The sequence below is a fragment of the Podarcis pityusensis genome (genome assembly GCF_964106645.2).
Source record: "Podarcis pityusensis genome assembly, chromosome: 8".
In the NCBI taxonomy this organism is placed as follows: Eukaryota; Metazoa; Chordata; class Lepidosauria; order Squamata; family Lacertidae; genus Podarcis; species Podarcis pityusensis.
In genome coordinates this window covers 50,885,823-50,909,348 of record NC_138033.1, presented here as the reverse complement: position 1 = coordinate 50,909,348, position 23,526 = coordinate 50,885,823, and the positions used below count along the sequence as shown (strand labels likewise).

Genomic DNA, 23,526 nt, shown 5'->3' with positions numbered 1-23,526 from the left:
ACAGACAGAGTTTTAAATTAAAAAGTGGAGGGGAAAACGGGAGGGTTGTCTGTAGCCTAGCAGGCTGCTGTTCCTTGAAGGAGCTCAGCAAAAGAAAGCTCAACTAAGGTTAGCTTTTGATCAAGAAGTGAAAACAACCAAGTTTTGTGGCACCCTGAAGACTGTGGGGAGCATCCCAAAGGCCAGACAGAGAGTCCCAGAGTCTGCATGTGGCCCCCGGGCCTGACAGCTTCCACCCTCGAAGGCATCATCATTTCTAAGTAATACTTTGCACAGCTGACCAATATCTTTGTCTAACAATTACTGAGTAAATAGGATTAGGTACTGTACCTCCATGAAAGATAGAGTTATTCTGTCATAGAATGCTCGAGTCCTGTCAGTAAGAAGCACCTCAAATGTTTGCACATCAGAGTAGGCCTCCAGGCCTCTCAGAGCACAGAGGTTCTCCTGTGGATAGAACCAATGGAAGGGGTGGAAAGAATAATAATTGGGAAGTACAAAGCATAAATATCAGAGATCTGACATCAGAGATCTCTTCTGGAGAGGGAGGGAGAGACGTGCCAGCCAAGGCTCAAACCATATTGGAGTTCACATTCCTTTGACTAAGGGTGTGTTCACATTACCATCTTAAAGCACAGTGAAGTTGTTCCCTGCCCCCTGCACATTTCACAGCTCTTTACCCCCTAGTTGTTCACATCAACAGGGCTTTATTTATGTCAGATTTGTTTCTGTAGACACTAGGCAGTGTTGACTGGGCAGGGGATGTCTTGACCCTCTGCCAAGATGTTCATACAAACAGCTTAAGGACTAGGCCTAAAGTGGATTTGAGAAACAACTCATCTAGCATTTTATAACAAAGTACAGGATACATATGCCTTTGAGATAACATCAAGTGAACATGGATTAAAACCCAGCGAGTGCCCAGGAAATGGGAGTGTGAATAGAGCCATAGAAACCTTGCCCCATGCCTTATTTTTGCACAAGACCTAATGGAATTGATAACAATGTTCCTATTTTTTTTATTTTTTTTTATTTTTAATATTTTATTAAGGATTTTCTTGTTTTACAGAAGTAAGTGTAATGCCTCGTATTTTTTCCCCATGTAACATTTTTACAAATCCATTTCATTTGTTGAGGCATTAAGGGGAGAAGAAAAAAAGGAAAAAGGAAAAGGGGGGGTGGAGAGAGGGAAGATGGATGGGGGTGGGGTCGGGTGATGGATGGGGGTGGGGTCGGTGTTTCTATTATGTTTAATGTATGTAGATTTTGGTGTCAGTGTTGCTTGTGTTGTTCACTTGTGTTCCTTTGGTGGTGAGAGAGGTTGGGGTTGGCCTAGGGTGTGATTGTTTGCTTGTGATTGGCTGTGGTGATCTTTGTTTTCGTGTGTGAGTGAGGTGGGTGGGTGTTTTGGATCAGGTTAGCCATATTGATTTGTATGCTATTGGTGGATTATTGTCATTGTCCTGTTGGGCTGTGTATGTGATAAAGGGGAGCCATACCGGGGTGAAGGCGTCTTCTTCTGTTTGTCCCCGTGTCAGTTTCAGTTTATTAGTTAATTTTTCTAGTAGGGCTGTTTCCCATACTATTTGATACCATTGGTCCATGCTTACTCCTGACAGGTCTCTCCAGTGTCTGGTTATGGTGTTTCTGGCTGCTGAAAGTAGGTGGGTTATGAGTTCTTTGTGGTGTAAATGGGCATTGTTGTCTTGGAAGATGTTTAGTAGGGCCAATTCTGGGGTGATGTCTATTACTTGCTTAGTTATTTTACATATTTCTTGTATGGCTGTTGTCCAGAATTCCTATTATTTATTGGGGGGCGGGGTGATGTGGTGACTATAAAATCCACAAGTTCTACCTTTCAACTCCCTCCGGTTTCAGTTGAATCATGATCGCCATAGCCTTGTAAAAATAGTAGCTAATGGGGTTTAAATCCTGGCAAGCTCACTTGAAAATGGGCAAATCCAACAGGGAGATATAGCCTTCCCAGGTGCACAAAGTAATTGTCATAAAGAGAAAGGACAGATGGATGGACCAGTAGACACTATTACGGTACCTCCTCCTTCCTGATATAGGTGAGCATGGTGTCCATGCCCACATCTGCCTGTCCATGGACACTTCTCCCATGGATGTAGAAACCATAACATCTGTGTGTCAATATGAACACTGACACCTAGAGGGACAGGGAGAGGCAAATGAAGCACGCAACCATTTTTCAAATGGGCAATACAGTTTCAGAACATGTTTGAACACGATTGTAATCAAAGCTTGTTTACTGATTAACAATGGCACAATTAAGACTCCACTCTAGAGCAATTCAACCACACCCAACATATCTGGGCCTTTTGGGGGCAGGTGCCCCAGTTAAGGAATGTCCTCTCCCCAGGCAGACTTCCATAGGCAGATGAAGACTTTACAAAATCACCACTCAATCATTTTAGTATGGTTTTAATTTACCAGTGATCAGATGGCTTTCATACTGAATGCATTTCATCTGCTGATTTTACCTGGTGTTGGTGTTTACTTTGCCCCAGTGCTTTAATGCTGTTGTTGTTTTAAGAATTTTAAAATTTGTTTTCCTATTATTACTACTACCACAGCAAATACTACCATCAGCAGCAGCTTTGGAAATTCTATTCAAATTGAACAGCAGATTGTAAATACACTAAATAAACTAGTCAGTTATGAGTCACTAGAAGGCCTGTATAATTAATTTGTTATGATAATACCCTGCTTGCCCATCTTGGAGAAGGATAGCGAACAAACTGGTCCTGTGGTGACTTTGGCTAATGGCGCATGGCCAAACTTTTATCTCTATGCAGCTCAGCCATTTGTTGCTCTGCACTGTTTTGTTATTGGCTTGCCTTATGATTGTAATTTTCATATTTATTTATTACATTTGTATGGTTCTCTTCTCCTGACATTTTATCCTCACAACAACCCTGTGAGGTAGGTTAGGCTGAGAGACAGTGACTAGCCCAAGGCCACCCAGTGAGCTTCATGGCCAAGGGAGGATTTGAACCCTGGTCTCCCAGGTTGTCTTCTAACCACTATGCCACACGGGCTCTCATAGCATTCAAATAAAATAATAAAATTTTGTTATTTTAATGAAGGTGTATTTTTTAAATTTGTGATATTTTTGTAATCCACACTGGGACCATTTGGTGAAGGAATATAGTAAATAAGTACATGAACATAAACTGCTTAGCAGTTTGAATGATTAAGCTGCACTGTATAGAAATCCTGTTAAATAAATATAATGCGACTCACATTGCTCAGGGAACAAAGATCAACAAACTGGTGAATCTTGTCCTCTACAAACCGCTCATATAACCCAACAGAAAACAGCACCTGTTTAAAAAAAAGGCATGCTGCCTATAATCACCCTGTAATTATGGTAGGCAAGAACACACGGTAGGTTCCTCATCAGCAGCAATACTCAAAGGGTGCCTCATTTTACAGGAGGGGTTCAAGCGCATACTGGAAACTTAGATTTGCACAATTAAAGTGCTCTGTTAGGCTGCCAAGGATGGCTGCCTCTCTCACTTTTGTGTTATGCCATGCTCCCCATGGCAACCATTTTGTGTTTTGCCACAACCTCTCCATGGCACCCATTTTGTGACTGACACCCCAAGCCAGCACTCTTTCAAAATCCAAAATGTGTCCACTAGTCCGAAAGGTTGGCGACCTTGGTCTTATTTCTTAATATAGCAAATGAGGTCTTTGAGGGTGTCCTACAACATGCACACAATAAGATTGCTGACTTCTTTTGTCATGTTACCTACCTAAGGACCTTTCAAAAACGGTTAGCTATTGCTCTTGGTTTTGCATTTGTTACATTTTTCCACACTAGCACTAAAGGAAGAGGAGATGTAGAATGACCTAGATAGCCCTTTATTCTAATACAGCATCAAGGATATATATATATTCTTAGGCTGTGTACACACTATACCTTGGAAACACATTCTTTCCCTCAAACAATTTTGGGCACTGTCATTTACTCCTCACAGAGCACAATTCCCAGAAACCCTTAACAAACTACAATGCCGTAAATTCTGAGAGACAAAATGTGCTTCAAATATGCTTTTAAGCTATAGTGTGTACGCAGCTTTAGTTAAACCAAACTCTGTGAGAAAGATTACCTGTACAATCCCCACTGCCAGCCAAACAGAAGCAGCAATCCCAAACCGAAGAATTGGGCTCCAAGGAGCATGATAGGCATTTGGTCCCGGGTGCAGATTCACATTCAGGTCTCTTGATGTGAGATTCTTAAGCCCCACCACCTAGAAATTAAAAGAAGCCTGTTTGGTCCCCACTTCAACAGAACATAGTGGGATTTGGGCCTAAGTCTCTTCTCAACCTCACTGAGTGGGCCCAGGGATATGGCTCCCCCACCCCCCATAAAACTGGATTGATTACATAGTCATAAGAGTTGAGAGGGCTGCTGAGTCAACCACATTGTAATTTGGAGAATTAAAAAGCTTTAGAAATGCCCAATTTATAAGTTACATGAAGACACTGTAAGGTCATAAGTTAGGCCCATGGTTTATTTTATTTTCCTTTCTTTAAATATTTTTAAACTGCACCACCATATTAAAAACACTGCAAGGTCTTATAAAAACTAGAAGTACAGTGATTATTTTAAATTGTCTTTATTGTGTCAAACACTTCAATAAAAACTGATGGGCAAATGGTGATGTGGTGTTGGCCAATAGCTTAAATATCTTAACAAAGGGGATCAGACAAATTAATGTAGGCAGAGGGGCCTACCAAGGATTATTAGTCATGATGGCCCTATGTGGTGTAACGTTGGAAAATGTTGATCACTTCAAGGATTAGGTTTAAAAAAGTTGAAGTTATATATTTTAACATTTTATTAAATTAAAGATTGGGATTAAAAAAGTGGAAAAGAAACTGCTGGACAAATAATGTGGATTGGAATACAAAAGAGGGAGGTATGAGGAAGTCCAGAAAATAAGTAACTTAAAATTGGAAATGGAAAAGAGAGTTTGTTTTTAATTGTTTTGTGTTTATATTGTTAAGTTTTGTATTGTTTTTTGTGTGTGTTGTTTCTCTTTTTTTGTTGTTTAAAACTTTAATAAAAAATTATTAAAAAAAAAAGAAAAAGAAAATGTTGATCACTTCTCCTACCCAGGCAGTTATCTTTCCACAAGGGTCAACACTGATGCCGAAATCCAGCATCACCTGAGCTCTGCGAGTGCGTCTCTCTCCCGACTGAAGTGCAGGAGACCAAAATGCTTGTTTACAAAGCTATTGTGCTACCAACCTTGCTGTATGCTTGTGAAACATGGACCACTTACAAACGCCATCTTCAACTTCTCGAAAGATTCCATCAATGGTGTCTCCAAAAAATCTTACACATCACTTGGGAAGACAAGCGAACTAATATCGGTGTACTGGATGAAGCAAAAATCACCAGTGTTGAAGCAATGATTCTTCAACATCAACTTTGCTGGACTGGTCATGTTGTGCGGATGCCTGATTATCGTCTTCCAAAGCAACTACTCTATTCTGAACTTAAAAATGGAAAGCATAATGCTGGTGGTCAACAAAAGAGGTTTAAAGACTGTCTCAAGGCAAATCTAAAAAAATGTTGTATAAACACCGACAACTGGGAAACACTGGCCTGCAATCGCTCCAGTTGGAGACCAGCCTTCACCAAAGGTGTCATGGACTTTGAAAACACTCGAACTCAGAACGCAAGAGAGAAACGTGCTAAGAGGAAGGCACGCTTGGCAAATCCACACCATGATCAAATCCCGCCCGGGAACCAATGTCCCCACTGTGGAAGGACGTGTGGGTCCAGAATTGGCCTCCACAGTCACTTACGGACTCATTGTTAAAACAATCTTATTTGGCTACAAGTGATCGCCAAAGAAGAAAGAAGAAGATGATGGCAACCTCCGTGTCCTGCCTTCTAGCTTCTTCCTCCATTAGTCTCAGTGTTGCCCTTGTGGAATTTAGCATGTTACCTCTGCCTGTCCTGGCTCTGGCTCCACTTACTGCTGGTCTCCCTGCCTTCTACTCTACCAATCCAAATGGACACTTCCTCTCCTCCTGCCTCTGAGCTGGCCCTTAGAAAATCTAACTGTCTTCCAAGTTTGGCAGAAGTTTTTGCACCCCTGGCGATCTGTGCAGAAGGTTGTGCATGCTGTGGTCCTAAGTATATTATATCAGTGACCTTGAGAAAGAGGAAAGTTATCAGTAGCAGAGCACAGAGACTGCACAGCAGATACTTTCTTTCCTTAATCTCTCTCGCTCTCTCTCACCTCCAGTAGCAGCAAGACGGCAAACAACTGGAGTGAAGGGTTCACTTTTCTGTGGGTCTGGATCTCGTTCCACTCATTAGCGATCAGAAAAGTTCTCCAGGCACTCACAGAGGAAGTAGCCTTCTGATATCCTGAAGCAGGGGAGGGAGGTTAAAACACACACACAATGAAGCTGAAACAATTGGCTTTATTTGAAGACTCCACACGAGCTTATCGGATTCTTGGCAAAGTGCAAAGCTCAACGCCCCTGGGTTTCCTTGAGCCCTTGCTTATGTTAATTTACCTCTCCTGATATGAAATCGTTACAATCTGAAGCAAGCTTGCTTCCTGGAACAGGCTCCTGCTGATTTCCCAGAAGAACCGAGGGCCTCAAAGTGATTTGCCAACACTAATTAAACAAGCAAGTATCACACAACAGCTGTGCGAATGTGCTGTAGGTAACATTGCCCTCATTTTCCTGGGAGTCAAAGCTTTAGATCTTCAAGAACATCCTCCGGTAGCAAGCACGCGGTGTCAAACGTTTCATGCTCCATCCCACAAAATGCTAGGAAGCCCCATGGCCACCCCTTTTTGCCTGAATACAATAGTAGGTGGAATGAAAGGGCATGTGAAGGGATGCAAGATAAGATGGGGTTTACTTTTGGCTGTGTTTTAAACTAAAATGGCTGAGCGCAACCCTGGAACTGGAAGCAGTCACAGAAGACTGGGAGGGAAAGCCATCGGATGATTCTTCCTAGCTAATTAGAGATTTGTAGATGGAGCACTGATTGGCATGCTGCCCTAGCAGCTATCCTCCTTGGCTAGCCCTAGATCATGGGTAGCTAGTGAGGTGCTCTCCAAATACCGCTGGATGACCATCAGTCCCATCAAGTATGGCCATTGATCAGGGATAATGGGAGTTGCAGTATAGTCAACTTGAACCTTGTGGGGGGGGTTTACACTTCAAGGATGGTACATATACAGAAAAATATGTACAGTCAAACCACCCCCTTGGAGCCACCCCTACACAAACATCCTTACCTTTCTAGAGCTGGCATAGCAAACAGGTGTTACCCGCCAAGCAAGGCAGAGCTCTCTTAAGCTCTCTGCCTTGCTTACAGGGCTCTAGGAGGCTATTGAGAGATCTCTCAAGGTGCCCAAGTTCCCGCGAGATCTCTAAGAGCCCAGTGAGCATGGCAGACAGCTTAAGAGCTCTTTCCACACCAGGAAAACCCTGCACAAAAAAAGCTTTTAAGCTCTCCGCCCCCTGTATTTTTAATTTGTGCGATTTTAGCTGGCTGGCCACCAAGTGCATAAAGCAGAAATCATGCAAGTTAAACATATGCAAGATGTGAGTTGACTGTACAACCATGTCTGGAGAGCACCACTCTGTCTATACATGCCCTGCACAGAGATGGAATGGAGAAAGTGGACAGAGACAAGTTTTGTACTCTCACTCCTAACACGACAATGTGTAGACACCCAATGAAGTTGAATGTTGGAGGATTCAGAACAGACAAAACAAAGTACTTCTTCAAATAGCGTATAGTTTAACCGTGGAATTCACTCCCACAGGAGGCACTGATGGCCACAAACTTGGATGACTATTAAAATGGATTAGACAAATGTATGGAGGTAAAGGCTATCAATGGCTACTAGCCATGATTAGCTATGTTCTGCTTCCATGGCTGGATGCTTTCTTTTGTCTGTTTTGAAATTTGCAACATTCAGTTGCTGCCTTCAAATCACATCCTTTACACAGCCCTATACACCACCTATCAGAAAACAAAGGCAAACTTTTACCCATAGATGCTTTTGCTGTTCCTCTCTCCTTTGGCTTCTCCCAGTCTATCAGGAAGATGGAAACTGTTAACTGGGTTATCAGAATATGTATGAGGTCCAAGCTCTGGAACAAAATCATCCACAGAGGGTTATTTCTCAGTGATGCTAATATAGGTTGTCCAGAGGTTTAGAGTGTGACATTCCCAATAGCAGCTCTCAAACCACTGGCCCCATTGCCTTAGGCAGAGGTGTACCCCAAGCCTGAATGCCAGCGGTCCCTTTAAATTCAGTACCTTATGGCAGGGTTTACGGCAGAATCAGACCTTTGTATCTGGCCCTTGGAACTCTCCCCAGAGTGACTCCTAAAAACGTACCCCTCAAGTGTCAAAGGCCACGGCAAAGAGGTGCCTCTCTACCCTGGAAACATGTGGCCCTCCATATGCTGTTGGACTAAACCTCCCACTGTGCCCAACCTGCATGGCCAATGGTCAGGAAGGATGGGAGTTATAGTCCAATAACATTTGGAGTGAGTCAGGTTTCCCTACTCGAAATTACAACAAAATAATATAAGTTAAGCCATTCTGAACACTAACATGGTATATACCTTATTTTATATATGTATAAGATGACCCCTATTTTTGGGACCGCAGCAAAAAAAATTAGGGGGAAATTGTCCAAAGTTGTTGAGCTTTTTTTGGGGGGGGGGGCAAACAATCATCTGCACACTCACTGAAGAAAACCCAGCAGCACACTCAACGCAACCACAGCCAATTGCACGCATGCCTCACCGCTACTGTTAATAGCCCACCCAATTGTCAAAGCTGCAGCTAATCATCAACACGCCTTGCTGCAGCAACCTATCACACGCACAATCACCACAGATAATTTCCTGCTGGCTACTGTCACCAATCGCCAGTCCCCCCTCTGATATCCGTCTATAAGACAACCCACAATTTTAGCTGATTATTTCTAAGGAAAATATATTGGCTTAAGCACGGAAAAATACAGTATTTGCAAGTGAGCTACAGACATCTTTTGAAAAAAGCATTAAGTGAAATAATAATAATACTATTGCAGGGGGTTGGACTAGATGACTCTTGGGGTCCCTTCCAACTCTACCATTCTATAAATAAGCAGCAGTGGCAGAATGAAAACAACAGCAGCCTGAATAAAGAGGCTGGGGTAAATAAAAACTGCTGTTACCCAGGACCTAAGGTTTGTTTTCTTTTTAAACCTATCACTTTTTACCTGCTAGCAAAAGACTCACAGAGGTACAATTCCCAGGGCCGCTTGGAGGAAAGTGATGCCAGTTGAACTAAATTAGGTCTACAGCCTAGACATGCTCTCCAGGGAGCTGTGCCAGTCTGTCTCAGTCTTGCTAAAGCAACTGATGTTCTTCAAATCCCTTGAATTACTGAGCAGCACGATATTTCCATCCAGGTTAGGGCAGCCCTAACAACCTTTCCCGTCAGTGTTTTTTGTTGTGGTTACATATGCCATCTTTTAAAACTTTGACATTTCTCTGTGAGATGCAATGCCAGAGACATCTCAAATGCCCGTATCTCCCAATGTTCTTACCTTTAACACAAGAGCAGACAACAAGTAGATGATAAAGTTGGTCTCTATTTGGCTCCCAGCAGTGGGCAGTGTCCTCTCAACTGCAGAAAACTGCTGACCCTGAGAAGAAGGACTGGAAATGAGGATGGAACAGAGAAGGCCTTTAAAAGGTAAAGGGACCCCTGACCATTAGGTCCAGTCGTGGCTGACTCTGGGGTTGCGGCGCACATCTCGCTTTATTGGCTGAGGGAGCCGGCGTTGGTCCGCAGACAGCTTCTGAGTCATGTGGCCAGCATGACTAAGCCGTTTCTGGCGAACCAGAGCAGTGCATGGAAACACTGTCTACCTTCCCGCTGGAGTGGTACCTATTTATCTACTTGCACTTTGATGTGCTTTTGAACTGCTAGGTTGGCAAGAGAAGGACCGAGCAACAGGAGCTCACCCCGTCGCAGGGATTCGAACCGCTGACCTTCTGATCGGCAAGTCCTAGGCTCTGTGGTTTAACCCACAGTGCCACCTGCGTCCCTCTGAAGGCCTTTACTTACTGACAATTCTTCAGGGCTTAGAACTCGTAAGCGCCTTGCAATTAGGTAATGGCTGTTCCAGCACAGAACCTGCAACCTCATTACGGGAACAAACAGAGAACCAAACTCAATGGCGGAGTGCATGCTTTGCATACCAGAAGGCGCCCAGTCCAATCCCTGCCATCTCCAGTAAGGCTGGGAGAGACTGGAGAACTGCTGTCAGCCAGTCTTGACACTATTGAGCTAGATGGACCAGCATGGGTGTAGCCAGGATTTTTGCTGGGGGCTGGGGCAGCTATGCCCATGTGGACCAGGTAGTCTGACTCTTTAAAAGGTAGCCTCCTATGTTTCAAGTACACTGGCTATTACTGATTTGGCTGGAAAGAACACAAGAAGCTACCTTAAACTGAATATAGCTATTGGCCTGTTGTGCTCAGTATTGTCTACTGGAAATGACTCTCCGGGATTTCAGACAGGAGTCTTTCCCCCTCTGCCTTGAGATGCTGGGGACTGAACAGGACTTTCTACAAGAGCTACACCTCTTCCCCTCCAGCGGCATCTGACAACACCAAGAGTTACTTACCTTGAAAACTATGAGCCAATAAATGCCAATTCCAAGGCTGACCATGAAAAAGACATTTGCTAGAGATCCACTGAAGTTGGCAAAGAATTTCACTATGACCTGCAAGAAAATAAAAAAAAAATTCGAGAGGGAAGAAAATATTGAAGGAAGAGAGGGACTGCACTGCAAATGGAGCAAAATGGAACCTGCACTATCATCTATAGCCAGGTTTCTGCTAGCAAAGTGTAAATAGGCAGAAAAATACCTGCCATGTCTGCCCAACAAAGGAAGAGGAAATCAAGGAACACATCATTCTTGGGACTGCAAGAATTTCCAGCAGCTCACCCATGAAAGGAAAACTTACCATAAAGCTTATGTTTGGAAGTCGAGATCGCCGGGTCCAGGTGCTGGTCTCCAGGAAGGCATAGATGATTGCAAGGAATCCCAGGGCTCCAAATGCAATCTATCAAGAGAGAGGGCAGGGATGGAGGACAGAAGCAGATGTGTCATCCATAGGGATGAGTGAACCGGTCTTGTTTTGGTTTTTTCTGTTTCTTATTTTTCCATTCTTCAGTTATCCTCTCCACATTGGTTTGCAAATTCTTTCTTTCTTTTTTTAAGTGCTCAATAAAATGCACCACCATTTTAGTGTGATTTTCTCCAAATATACACATTTTTGCTAAGCACTCTTTCCTAATATAATGCAATTTTTTGTATGTTATTTTCACTAGTCTGTCTGTGGGCCCATGAAAGCTTAAGCTGCCCTAAACCTATGAGTCTGCACAGCAAACCCAGGAAGAGCTTCCCAGGAAGAGCAAACCCAGGAACAGCTACCCTTCTGGAATCCTGCCATGAGAGTTACTCACATCTGTAGCTTGCTGAGCCGTTCCAGGATCCTGAATATAAGAGACTGAAAATGACACCTGAAAAGAAATAGCACAACAGAGAAGTAATAATAGGAAGAAAGCAGGCCTGTTAGCTGCAGGCTGTGGGCACAGCTTCAGCTGACGTCATTATTGTCAGAAGCTTTGGAAAACATCATGCAAAGTTTGGGTAAGCTGGCAGAAGACATAATCTGAATTGCTCTGGGATCTTCGCACTCTTGAAACCCTGGAAGCTTGTAAACCATTTCAAAATGTTATTAAACAACCTGTCTGATTCTGCATGGATTATTATTTTTTGCAACATGCACGTGAGAACTGTGTGGAGTGATACTGTTCAGTGTTCCAGCCAGCAAGGCCCTTGCCCTGGATACTCCATTCCATTTCCCCATCCTAGTTTTCTTTCCCCTTGCTCCCAACAGCCAGTCACAATTCCATGCCCACAGAGAGTGCCCAGTTTTTCATTGGACTGTTGTTAACTTTTGGGGGTCATCCCTCTTAAGCATTCTTCCCCCTCCCCCACCACCCCAACAAGCTTAAAGTTCTTCTAAGCCTGCTAATACCTCTGGCTTGAGTATGATTGGTGCCATTTTGGCTAGGGAAGTATCCACACTCAGCATTAGTATATTTATACAGGATTTTCCTCTTCTGCATATGCAAGGAACAGCATCCCTGGCATGCTACGTTAACAGAAATAATGGCGGGCTCATTTCTCAGTGACTTTGTCCATCAGTGTTTCCCCTTGTTCAGCAAACCACACTGTCAGAGACAGCATTTCTCTCCTCTTGCTGAAAACCCATCACACCAAGTAAATCAATGAGACTGCAGAGTCGAAGCCAAGTAGCAAAGGGAATCCTCCTGTGCTATGCATAACCAACTTGAGTTGTAGGGGAACAGCAGAGTGTGCAAAAGGAAGGAGTGAGAGCACCGATTGAAGACGGGCAGGCAGGCAAGGGAAGGAGGGAGACTCAAGGGACAGAGAGCTGCAAGCTGGATGATGCTTAAAGGTTTTGGGTCTGATGGTGCTTCCAGACAACCAGTTTACTGGTTGGGAGATTATCTGCAGGGAGATTAGACAACATTGACTTTTTAATGACCATTCATTCTAATTTTGTTGCAGGGGGTTGGATAGCATCAAAGCAAGTGTTATCCCACACTTATGAGTGCATTTCCCCTCACACTCCTTATTGCAAGAAGCCTGACATTTTGGAGGAAGCAGGTTTGTTGCACATGACTCCCAATCAACTTTAATTTGGACTATAGGAAGCTGATCCCCAGTGTGGATCTGATCTTAGTTTGCCCATTAGGATCAGAAGAAGACATAAGAAGTGCTCTGGGGGATAGTCCAGACTCCTGTTCTCACAGTAGCCAACCAAGTGCCTGCAGGATGTCCACAAGCAGGATCTGAAGGCAACAGCTCTCTCCCCACTTGTGATTCTCATGCTGCCTCTAACAGTGAAGGCAGAACATGGCCATCACAGCTAGTATCCATTAAGTCTTATTTATCCTCCACAAATTTGTCTAACCCTCCTTTAAAACTTTATCACCTGTACACTCTTAATCTACTATGAAGTGGCTCTTTGGGGTCCTGGGCAGAGAAAAGTCTTTCCCATCACCTGCCAGCTTTCCCTGCCCCAAACTGAAGATCCCAGGGATTGAACCTGGGACCTTCTGCATGCAAGGCAGCTTCTCTACTGCTGAGCTACTACGGCAGACACGGCCTTGCTTAGCCAGCCTGCCTCCACTTGCGCTGCCTGTTTCCTGGGTGACTTCTCATCTGACTGGCAGAGGCAGCTTCCTTGCAGGGGGAAAGGCAGGCCAGCATCCAGGCAGGTGGGCGCCTTTGCTTTCAGCCCTGACAATCTCCCAGCACAAACCTGGTTCTAATTAACACCTGCTGAAGCAACAGCTGCTGGAGGGAAGGGGAAAATGGAAGGGGGGGGAATGGAGCCAGCCTTATTGTTTCAGCTGCTGCCGCACACATGTATTTCTCTCCCTCCTGGAAGAGCAGCTGTGGGTGAAGGGGAGGACGAGCCCCCCCTTGCCCCCCCTTGCCTGAGCGACTCCAGTGCTGCTCCGCTTTCCATATTTCACTGTCAGCAGGAAAGGGGGGTTGTCTCCTCCAGGAGTCCCGGTTGGCAGGTATACACTGTATAAGCCAGGAGAAAGGAAGAGGGAAAAGAAGGTTAACCGGAGGACAAAGCCAGCAATTAGAGGAAGGAGTGATGAATCGCTCTGCCTCTGCAGAGAAAACGAGTTGCAGCGGAGGAAAAAGGTGCTAATTGGGCAGAAGGGAGCCAAGGTCAATGTACTTAAAACGTGCAGAATCAGAGGATGCTGGTGGGTCCAGCACAGATGCCTTAGGGCAGCAGGGGTGGGGGAGATTATCCAGCCCAAAGGGTCATGGCTCAGTGGCAGAGAATCTGCTTTGCATGCAGAAGGTCCCAGGTTCAATCCCCACCATCTCAAGGCAGGGAAAGACTGCCTGCCTGAAACACTGCAGGAGCACTGCCGGTCAGTGTAGACAATACAGAGATAGATGGAGCAGTGAGTCTGACTCAGCAAGCAGCATCCTGAGGCAGTGTTGGAGTCACGCCAGGCAACCCAGCCCCTGCATTATAGGCATTCTATGATGCTGAGGTAGGACTCTCTCCAGACAACCTGCTCCCCACCCCCAACATCCAGATCAGCACCTCCCAGACCTCCGGCCTTTCACTAGGGTGCAACTCCACCCTCTCGTCCCAATCCGCCTCCCCTTGTAATTATCAGGAGAGGAAGGCATAAAGGAGGTCCAGTGAGGATGCCTGTAGGGCTGCATTTGGCCTGGGGGGGGGCGATCTGAAAAGTCAAATTACCGTAATTGCGTAAATGCAGCTTATCTGCATGTTTCTTGCTATGTAAATAGCATCCTTGAGGCTGGGGGTGGTAGGGAGGGAAAATTTAATACAAACTCCCCACCTGGGTGCCAACAAAAATAACCTCTCTGAAGCAGCTGGTTGCATTTCAAGGGAAACTCTTGGGAGCCAGTGGGCGATGTCCTCAAAAAACAGGATTTCCTCAAAGGAAAGGTAATAATCAGGACTACAGCAGAGAGGAAAGGGTTAAACTCTCCCTCTTTGCTTGTTGAGAGCCTGATAATGACCACACACACAACAGCTGCTATTTGCATTTCTAAACAAACAAACAAACAAACAAACAAACAAACAAAAAAGTGCTTGTTCCATTTAGCCAAGACACAAGCCTTGTTTGTCCCAGATATGCCCAAACTAACTGCTTATTCCCCTCTATTAATGCAAGAATCAGGGATTTTTGCAGCGGTTAAAATCCACACAATCTCCTGATTAACCTACCCATCAAGACAAGACCTTCAAGGAAGATTAAAATGGGTAGGAGATTTGATTATTGAACTAACTGCAGGAACACTCATTCTCCAAATCCCTGCCCCACACTCCACACCCGCAATTGCAGCACACGTCTGCGCGTTACTACTACTACTACTACTACTACTACTACTACTACTATTACCTGAGGATCAATTCTGCTGCAAATGTAACAGTTGCTGGGACATTCGTCAGGTTTACTTTTCTGCCAGAGAGCCCGTCAACCAGAAAGAATCTTCGGAGATGGGATGCTGGAAAAATCATTGGGGGTGGGGGTGGTGGAGAGCAAAAGTCTTTATATGCTGAAGACTCAGCCCTTTGTACCATTGAGAGGGAAATAATGAAACACAGCATCTGACAAAGATGCACTGTATATTGTGTTCTATGTATTGTATGATGCAGTACACTGTATACTGAGTAGTCAATTCTATGTATTCTTTGTAATTAAAGAAAGCATTAAGCCAACACATAGTCGAAATAGGGAAATGGCTCCCACAGGAGACAGTCATGGCCACCAGCTTAGCTGGCTTTAAAAGTGGTTTGCACAAATTCCTGGAGAGTAGGGCTATTGATGGCTAGGCTACTTATCATGATGTCTATGCTCTTCCTCCACAGCTGGAAGCAGTAATGCTTCCAAATACCAGTTGCTGGAGATCACACAAGGGGACAGTGTTCACGTGCTCGGATCCTGCTTGAGGATTTCCCATAGGCATCTGGCTGGCCACAGTGAAAACAAGATGCTGCACTAGATGGGCCATCGGCCTGATCCAGCAGGACTCTTCTAACGTTACTGACTACATCCACATTTCCAGCTCTGCCACACCCACTTCACCATGAAGAGCTGGCCACGAGTCAATGAGGCCCTTAACCCGAAGAAAAGATTAGCTACCACTGTGGCAGTTTGCAAATGTTAAGCTAAATAGGATGTGTACACATTGCCAGCTTAGGATGCAGCTAGGTTGTTATTTTTCCCAATTTGGATTAAAGTTGGGGGGAGGCTCTTTTGAGGGGAGGGGAACATACATCTAAACTCAGTATTTCATAAGAAAGGTAAAGGGACCCCTGACCGTTTAAGTCCAGTCACGGACGACTCTGGGGTTGCGGCACTCATCTCGCTTTACTGGCTGAGGGAGCCAGCGTACAGCTTCCAGGTCACGTGGCCAGCATGACTAAGCTGCTTCTGGCGACCAGAGCAGTGCACGGAAATGCCGTTTACCTTCCCGCCGGAGCGCTACCTATTTATCTACTTGCACTGTTGTGCTTTCGAACTGCTACGTTGGCAGGAGCAGGGACCGAGCAATGGGAGCTCACCCCGTTGCGGAGATTCGAACCACTGACCTTCTGACCCTAGGCTCTGTGGTTTAACCCACAGTGCCACCCGCGTCCCTATTTCATAAGAAACAACAGGATAAATACAGGATCGACATGGATTGGTGGCTAATGTTGTTTGATGCAGAGTAAACGGTAGCATGTATACAGTCATGGCTTTAGAGAAAACTGTTGTAATGTTACTGGACTCAAATCTGGTGAGTGCGTGTTGAAAAGCTGTGGCTGCAAGGTATGCGTCAAGTATCAGTCTTGTAAACAGCCCCACAAAGTGTTACTAGCCTGCACAACTGTTTACTAGTCTTCTGGGGTTCTGTCCTGTGTACTGGGTGCAGAAAAGGGGTCTTTCCCTCATTTGGCAGCTGGCTTGCTTTGACAGAGCGGGAGAGCACTTCATTCCTCCTCCTCCACCGCCAGCCTACTCGCTCACCTGCATGTAATGCTTCATTGCCCTTATGTATAGCCTGCTGCAAATACCTTGCCAGAGGATGTGTGCTTCGAAAAGATCACTAAAGGTTGTAAAGATGGCACTAAAAGCTTTCCGCTTTGGAAAAGTGGGGTAGAAGAACTAAAGAAATTAGTTGTGCATCCAAAAGTCAGGAGCACAAAGGCTAAGGGAAGAGAAGAGGGGAAGAGACTGAGGAGAGAGAGATGATGAAGGAGAAGTAAAGGTTTGTATGGGTGATAATACCCAAAGCTCCTAGCTCTCTAACCCCATCCCTAACCCTCTGAAACATCGTCCTTCAAAGAATCCTGAGAACTCTAGTTTCTTAAGGGTGCTGCGAACTACCGCTCTATGATGGGCAAGCTACAATTCCCAGGATTATGGGGGGGGGGGGGAAGCTGAGTGCTTGAAATGTGCTCTAAATGTATCTTGTGTGTACACAGCCAAGGAAAGGCTCACCTTGGTTGTTTGTAAGTATTGCTGGATTCTCTACAGGGACTGGCCACAGTCGGACATGTCCTTCTTCATCCTCATACTGTAAGAACATCTCATAAAAGACAGGTTCAGGGACACCTTGCAGTAGGGCCAAGACGTCGAGGGTGCACTATAAAATGGAAAATTATTAGATACTACCACATATCTCTTCACTGTGCCAAAAAAAGAGTCTGCAGGGGAGAGGGTGAATCTATTTACTCTTCTGAGTTGTCCTTATTTATTTACTCAGTTAAAAAAAGAACAACATAGATTACCGCCCCATGCAAAAACGAATTAAGCCTGCAGTTCTATACACAGCAGTCATCTTCACTGAAAAGAGTGTGATTTAGCTTTAAGGAGAGGGTATGCCACAACAGTCAGGGTTCTCTGCCATAACATATACATAAGTGAGATGAGTGTTGTAAAAACACTTTGCACAGACTCTGATTCAAATGAATTATTACAGCAATGGCTCAAGGCTGCAACAGATGCCAGTTTTATCACCCACTCATTTCCTTATGTTAAGATGCCGTTTTTCTTCCATATTGCAGAGTAGTGTTAAACCTATCATTGCCAAGGGTAGGGAATCCCAGGCCCTGGGGCCAGGCGTCTCTCTCCAACCCTCAGAACTTTCCCTGGGCCACACACCCTTCCCCCAGGCCCTGCTTCACACCCTCCTTTAGTGTTTTTGCCTGGCTAGAATGTGTCCTTGAATTCTGATCATGGCCCCTGTTTGTCTGGACGGAGGACAGAGAGGTGTGTGGCAGTAGAAACTAGCCTACTGTACAAAGGTAATATTTACATCTGTTGCCCTGCCCACTTTTGCCTCTGACTCCTCCTACCACCCACCACTGGCATCTGGCCCTTGAAATGCTTTCCAGTAGTGGAATGAAGCCATTGGGCTGAACGGCCCCCCTCCCCAATCTATGCCATCAAGCAGAGCTTTCCAAACTGTGTGTTAGTGTGTCGGCTGCAGTGTGTTGCACGAACGCTTCCCACACTCCTCCCAGGGCTAGAAAGGGATTACTTTAATCTCCGGTTTGCTAGCAAAACTGAATTACTGTGTCGCGAAATGATGAATGTCTAAAAAGTGTGTTGAGTGCTCAAGGCAGTCGCCTCACCTTGCCTCATGGGTGGGCCGGTCCTGGTGGGGGCCACACCCACTACTGGCATTCAGCCCCCAGAGAGGTTCCAATGCGGCAATGCAAACCTCAGGCTGAAAAAGGTTAGCCACCCCCCTGGGATCTTAGAAGGGGAAAGCTGTCTTGCACTAAAGCCAACACTTACAGACTGGCTGTATGATGTTCCAAACACAAAGGCAGCATCCATGACACTCTGTCTGTCTGGGCAGAGCTAAGAAGATGGAAAGAAAAGAAGAGGCAGAAATTGCACACAGCCTTGCACACATACTTTTTCTTCCTGAATGCCCATGAAACGAACATGCAAATCCTGCTAATTACATGTGTTAAACTAGTATGCTGCACTGAGATAAGCTGAGACTTCTATTAAATTTTAAATTATGTTATCCAGTCCTTCCTTCAAGGAGGGCAGAGAATACACACAGTATCATTTTATTCTCAGAACCATCCTGTGCAAGGAGGTTAGTTGCTGAGGAGCTGCCCCAGGGAACTTGCTGGCCAAGATATGAAGGTGGCTGCTGGCTTAGACCTCTTTCAAACAGGGTTAGAGACATTGATGAAGTGGGGAAGGAGGATGGGGAGGAAAGGAGTAAGAGGTCTATCAGTGGCTGCTGGGCATGATGGTTAGATGGAACCTCCAGTTTCAGGGCAATCTACTAATGAATAACAGTAGCTGAGGGATAAACAGTGGGGGTGACTATATAAAAAAAATTCTCCAACCTCTCTTCTAAGCTGACATTCCATTGGAACTGCAGCAAAAACAGCAATATTACCGAGAACAGAAAGAAACTGACTCACTTGCAACGTCTCTCCTCTCACGTCTTCCCAGCCTAAGAACTTTCCAAGCGCATTGTACTTTACGACCTTAAAGTCAATCTGTAGAGATGAGGGGAAAGACAGTAACTGGAGGCCAATGTTCTCAGCCAGCTTCTGTACACCTTAAAAGGCCCTTCTGCAAAAACAGTCCTATAGTCTATTCAGCTCAATTTTTTAAAAAAGCTAATAATGACTGGCAGCAGACTAGACAACAGTAATTAATATCTACAAAGAGAATAAGACCTCAAGCTTGCCTGAGGCAACACATGTCATCCTGGAACGTTTGCGTCATAATCCTAGGTGCTGGGAAATGGGCTGAGGTTGTTCAGAAGTCAATGACACTCTGCACATGCTTAGAGACACCCCCTATTGTTTCCAGCTTACGATTGCTGAGTCCCAGAGTTAAGAACAGGTTGCAGAGCTGAGCTTTAGCAGCAATTAATCCCCCAGCAATTCTTCCATCCAGGCCCTTTAAACTAAGCAATGTTTTCTCGTGTCACCCTAGTTACCCCATGTGTTACTGTAATGTGTACACAATCGTAATTTATTTTCTCTTGCTTGCTTTCTCTGTCTCTGTCTCTGTGTGTGTGTGTGTGTGTGTGTGTGTGTCTCATACACATAAACACAGCAAATGCCAGTGTTTGTGCCTGCTTGGACTTGCCTTCGAAGTCTTCCCAAAAACCATCCGAGGGGATGTTCCTCTATGACTACCGTACCACAGCTTTGGAAGATCTTGGCTTCTGAGAAGAAAATGCAGTGAGGATTTATCTGAGAAGCAGCAATGCTCTCATACGAATAGAAACTTTTAAGGTCAGGCTAAATCTGATGCCAGTTCATACACTACAGTAGTACCTCAGCTCCTGAATGCCTTGGGAGTCGAGCGTTTCGGCTCCTGAACAATCGAAAACCAGAAGTGAGTGTTCCAGTTTTCGAACGTTCTTTTGGAAGCCGAATGTCTGCCTGTGGCTTCCGACTGGCCGCAGGAAGCTCCAATCAGAAGCTGTGCTTTGGAAGTCAAACGTTTCGGAAGTTAAATGGACTGCCAGAATGGATTCTGTTCGACTTCTGAGGTACGACTATATAGCCTTACTGCTGGTATATTTGCATTAGGAAAGAAGGTCCCACAAAATCACCAGCCATGGGGCTCCTCCAGACCGAGACTGCAGCACAGAAGGGGCGGGATTAAGGCCCCACAAGCCAATTCCCTATGTGGATCAGGCCCTCCAGATATGCAGTTTACTTCAAAAAATGCCACACATGAAATATATTACGAGTGGGCTATAAATACCTCCTTGCACCAAGATTGATGGATACTTACTTGGTCTTCGTATAGAGATCATAGGCCCGGTTTTGTAATGAGAAGGCTTCCATAATAACCATGTTTGTGAGAATTTGGCAGGCCGTCACATTGCAGGTGTTCTAGAGAAAAGTAAAACTGAAAAAAGGTGAAGACTTTCCTGCGCAAGAGCTTGAAGGAGAGCTGGAGATAGATGAGCACCTAAATCCAGAGAAAAGGCCTTTGCAAGGCCTCCCGGGTCTTTCTGTTTGGTATTAAACATTAACACAGATGTCAGATGCAGGAGGAGGAATCTCACAGAATACACAGGACAGCTGGGACAGCAACTTGCAGAAGATGACATGTGTGTCAGTCGTGGGGTCGCTGACAGAGAATGTAAAGCAGGGGGTGGTGAACTTGAGACCCAAATACAGGACTGTTTATCCAGGCCTCAGGAGTCTTTGTAGGCCACATTCCCTCCTTGCCTGCCTCTAGCCAGTAGAGGTCAGGGCTGAGACTAACAGATAGCTTTTAAACTTCACCCACTTTCTCTCCTGCAAGAAGCAGCCACGAGGACTAGCTCCCAGGTGGCTTAGACTCCAAAGCCATCCTTGTTAATATGAAGAAACTGTAAGTAAAGAACCTTTCTTTACCGATGGGGGCTCTGTGTGTTTTATTTGCTCTCGTGTGATGTGGGCATGTGATAAAAACAGGTGATGTCGTCACTGGGTAGTTCCAGCTTCCAAGCTTTTTAACTCTGCTATAAACCTACCAATTTATTTATTTATTATTTTTTTAAAACCCCAAATTTTGTACCCTCAATGAGATTTTTTGGCCCTGCTGAATGGTCCCCTTCAACTCAGGCAGAAAGTTCTAGGTACAGTCCTCAGCATCATCCGTTCAAAGGATCAGGTTGCAGATGAGGGAAAATATTATATCTGCCAGAAAACCCTTTTATTACATTTTATAACCCACCTTTCCTACAAGGAGCTCAGGTGCCATACATTATTCTCCCCTCCTCTCGGTTCAGTCCTCACAACTCTAAGGTAGGGTTAGGCGGCAAATTGGTGACTGGCCCTAGGTCACACAGTGAGCTTCTTAGCTGGGTGGGGATTTGAACCCTGATATCCCAGATCCTAGTCTGACTCTCTAACCACTACTCTACACTGGCTAGAGAGCTTCCAGGCTAAACAGACGGACAGCCTGACCTGCTTTATAACAGCTTCATGCGATCTGACTAGTGAGTGCAGAGGCATTGTGAAAAGGCAACAGAGCTCTGATCCTGCCCAGAAGCTCATGGGAGGGAGCAGGGGAGAGCATTCTTTGTTCTAGGGACATTCCCAGGATACCAAGCAAAGCCGCAAAATAGTGTAAGTTGGCAATGCAAGGAGGAGGAAGTGGAGCAAAAAAACCCAACCCCACTTACGTTGCAACTCAGGAAACTGTCGTCAAGGAACATGGATTCCCAGAGTGTGTTGGGTGGCAGGTTACTCTGAAGGAGAGGAAGGGGCAGAGAGGGGGAGAGGGAAATTCAACATCGAAAGAGCCTGCCTGCATATGAGAAAAAAGGAACGGTGAAGGAATGTGTTCTTACACAGCCACGGCAGTCGAGAGGTGATGGCTGCTTATTTGTCTCATTCAGTCCAGGTACACAAACGCACTCCAAGCCTAGAAAGAGGAGGAACACTCAAAAACCTTGCATTGATTCATTTAAGGGTCCTTCCTTAAGATCCTGATACATCAAGTGCTTGCAGTTCAAAACTATATTTTTTATATAAAAAATCTCCCTCTTGCTTGGCTTCTTAGTTATGGGGATTATTCTTTCCACTGCCACCCTGCATCCATTTTGCACTCACCGTCAGGGCTCTGCATCTGTTTCTGGGCGCAGGAGCCACATTGTCCCGTCTCAATATTGAAGAATTCTTCGGTCCCACATTTCCTTGGTGGGCCTGACAAAACAGGAACCCCGATAATTTGAGGCGTGGAGCCGTGAGGGAGGTAAAGCAAGCAGAGACAGAGGAGGAGGCAGGCCAAGTGAAGTGGCATTCTCAACTCAGGCTCCTTCTTCACCAAGTTAGGTGTTAGTTTCTCTCCCATATTTATTCCCTCTGGAGAAAGGAGTTGTGGACTGGATAAGCCTGGCTGGCCGGAGAGTGTATACAGACAAGGGCATCCATGGTAACCAAAGCCAGGTGTGGCTTCTTCCATACAAAAGGGAAGTGGCTGAGATTCCTGGGGTTGAATGTAAGAAGGGCATCCTGGACCAGGCCAGCATTCTGTTCTCACAGCGGCCAACCACAGGCAGGACCTAACAGGAAAACCACAGGCAGGACCCAACCACAATAACACTCTCCCCTCCCGTGGCTTCTGGCAACTGTTATTCAGAAGTGTTACTGCCTTCAATCACAAAGAAATAACAAAGCCTTCATGGCTAGTAGCCTTCAATAGCCCTCTCCTCAATGAATTTGTCCAATCCTCTTTTAAAGCCATGTAGGTTGGTGGACAACACTGTCGCCTGTGGGAGTGAGTTCCATAGATTAATTATGCGCTGTGTGAATAACTTTTTGTCTGTACTGTACAACCAAACAGCAGAAAGAAGATACCTTTGGATACCTCCAAGGTCACTTCCAAACAACCTGTTTACTGAACATTCATCTTGAATGTTAGATAATGTCACCTATTTATTGAGTATTCCTTCTGGCTTATTTGCAGGCAGTTTAGAGGATATTTCAACAAAGGGTGAGTCCATACTTTTCAGTGCAATTCTGCATCACTTTCCTTATCGCAAAAATATTTTTTTCCAGAGCAGGGGGAAAATAGGCGTTTGCACAGGAGTGCCAAATCATTGTTAACTACACAACATTAATTTGCCGGTATGTGATTGTTTCCAGACAATATTTTGGGGTTGGATCCAATGTCTTTAAGGCGATCTTAGGGTGCTTCCAGACAGCTATTTATTGTGTGTTGGGTGCTCCTTATGTAGTTGTTGTATCTTAGCAATCCCTGCAATCTAAAATGCCATACTACAAAAATGCTACTGCAAAATGGCATGAAAATGCCAGCCCTCTCTCCCTTCCCCTCAAATTTAATCTGGATTT

The 23,526-nt window shown here is 45.1% G+C and overlaps 1 protein-coding gene across 1 annotated transcript in view; it reads right to left on the bottom strand.

Annotated features, from left to right (window-relative positions):
* The window catches only part of LOC308483666 (meckelin-like), a 28,162-nt gene extending 5,513 nt beyond the window's left edge, over window positions 1–22,649 (bottom strand). The window contains exons 1-20 of the mRNA XM_081017767.1: window positions 22,285–22,649; window positions 22,023–22,096; window positions 21,855–21,920; window positions 20,471–20,571; window positions 19,814–19,892; window positions 19,135–19,212; window positions 18,485–18,550; window positions 17,183–17,327; window positions 15,098–15,203; window positions 13,628–13,721; window positions 11,558–11,614; window positions 11,056–11,154; window positions 10,713–10,811; window positions 9,627–9,725; window positions 8,070–8,172; window positions 6,288–6,418; window positions 4,140–4,280; window positions 3,268–3,348; window positions 2,054–2,170; window positions 331–447 (exon numbers count right to left, since the gene is read on the bottom strand). Coding sequence (XP_080873893.1) covers window positions 331–447; window positions 2,054–2,170; window positions 3,268–3,348; window positions 4,140–4,280; window positions 6,288–6,418; window positions 8,070–8,172; window positions 9,627–9,725; window positions 10,713–10,811; window positions 11,056–11,154; window positions 11,558–11,614; window positions 13,628–13,721; window positions 15,098–15,203; window positions 17,183–17,327; window positions 18,485–18,550; window positions 19,135–19,212; window positions 19,814–19,892; window positions 20,471–20,571; window positions 21,855–21,920; window positions 22,023–22,096; window positions 22,285–22,636 — 2,205 coding nt within the window. The 5' untranslated portion in view covers window positions 22,637–22,649. The remainder of the gene's footprint in view (window positions 1–330; window positions 448–2,053; window positions 2,171–3,267; window positions 3,349–4,139; window positions 4,281–6,287; window positions 6,419–8,069; window positions 8,173–9,626; window positions 9,726–10,712; window positions 10,812–11,055; window positions 11,155–11,557; window positions 11,615–13,627; window positions 13,722–15,097; window positions 15,204–17,182; window positions 17,328–18,484; window positions 18,551–19,134; window positions 19,213–19,813; window positions 19,893–20,470; window positions 20,572–21,854; window positions 21,921–22,022; window positions 22,097–22,284) is intronic.
* Between the last annotated feature and the right edge of the window lie 877 nt (window positions 22,650–23,526).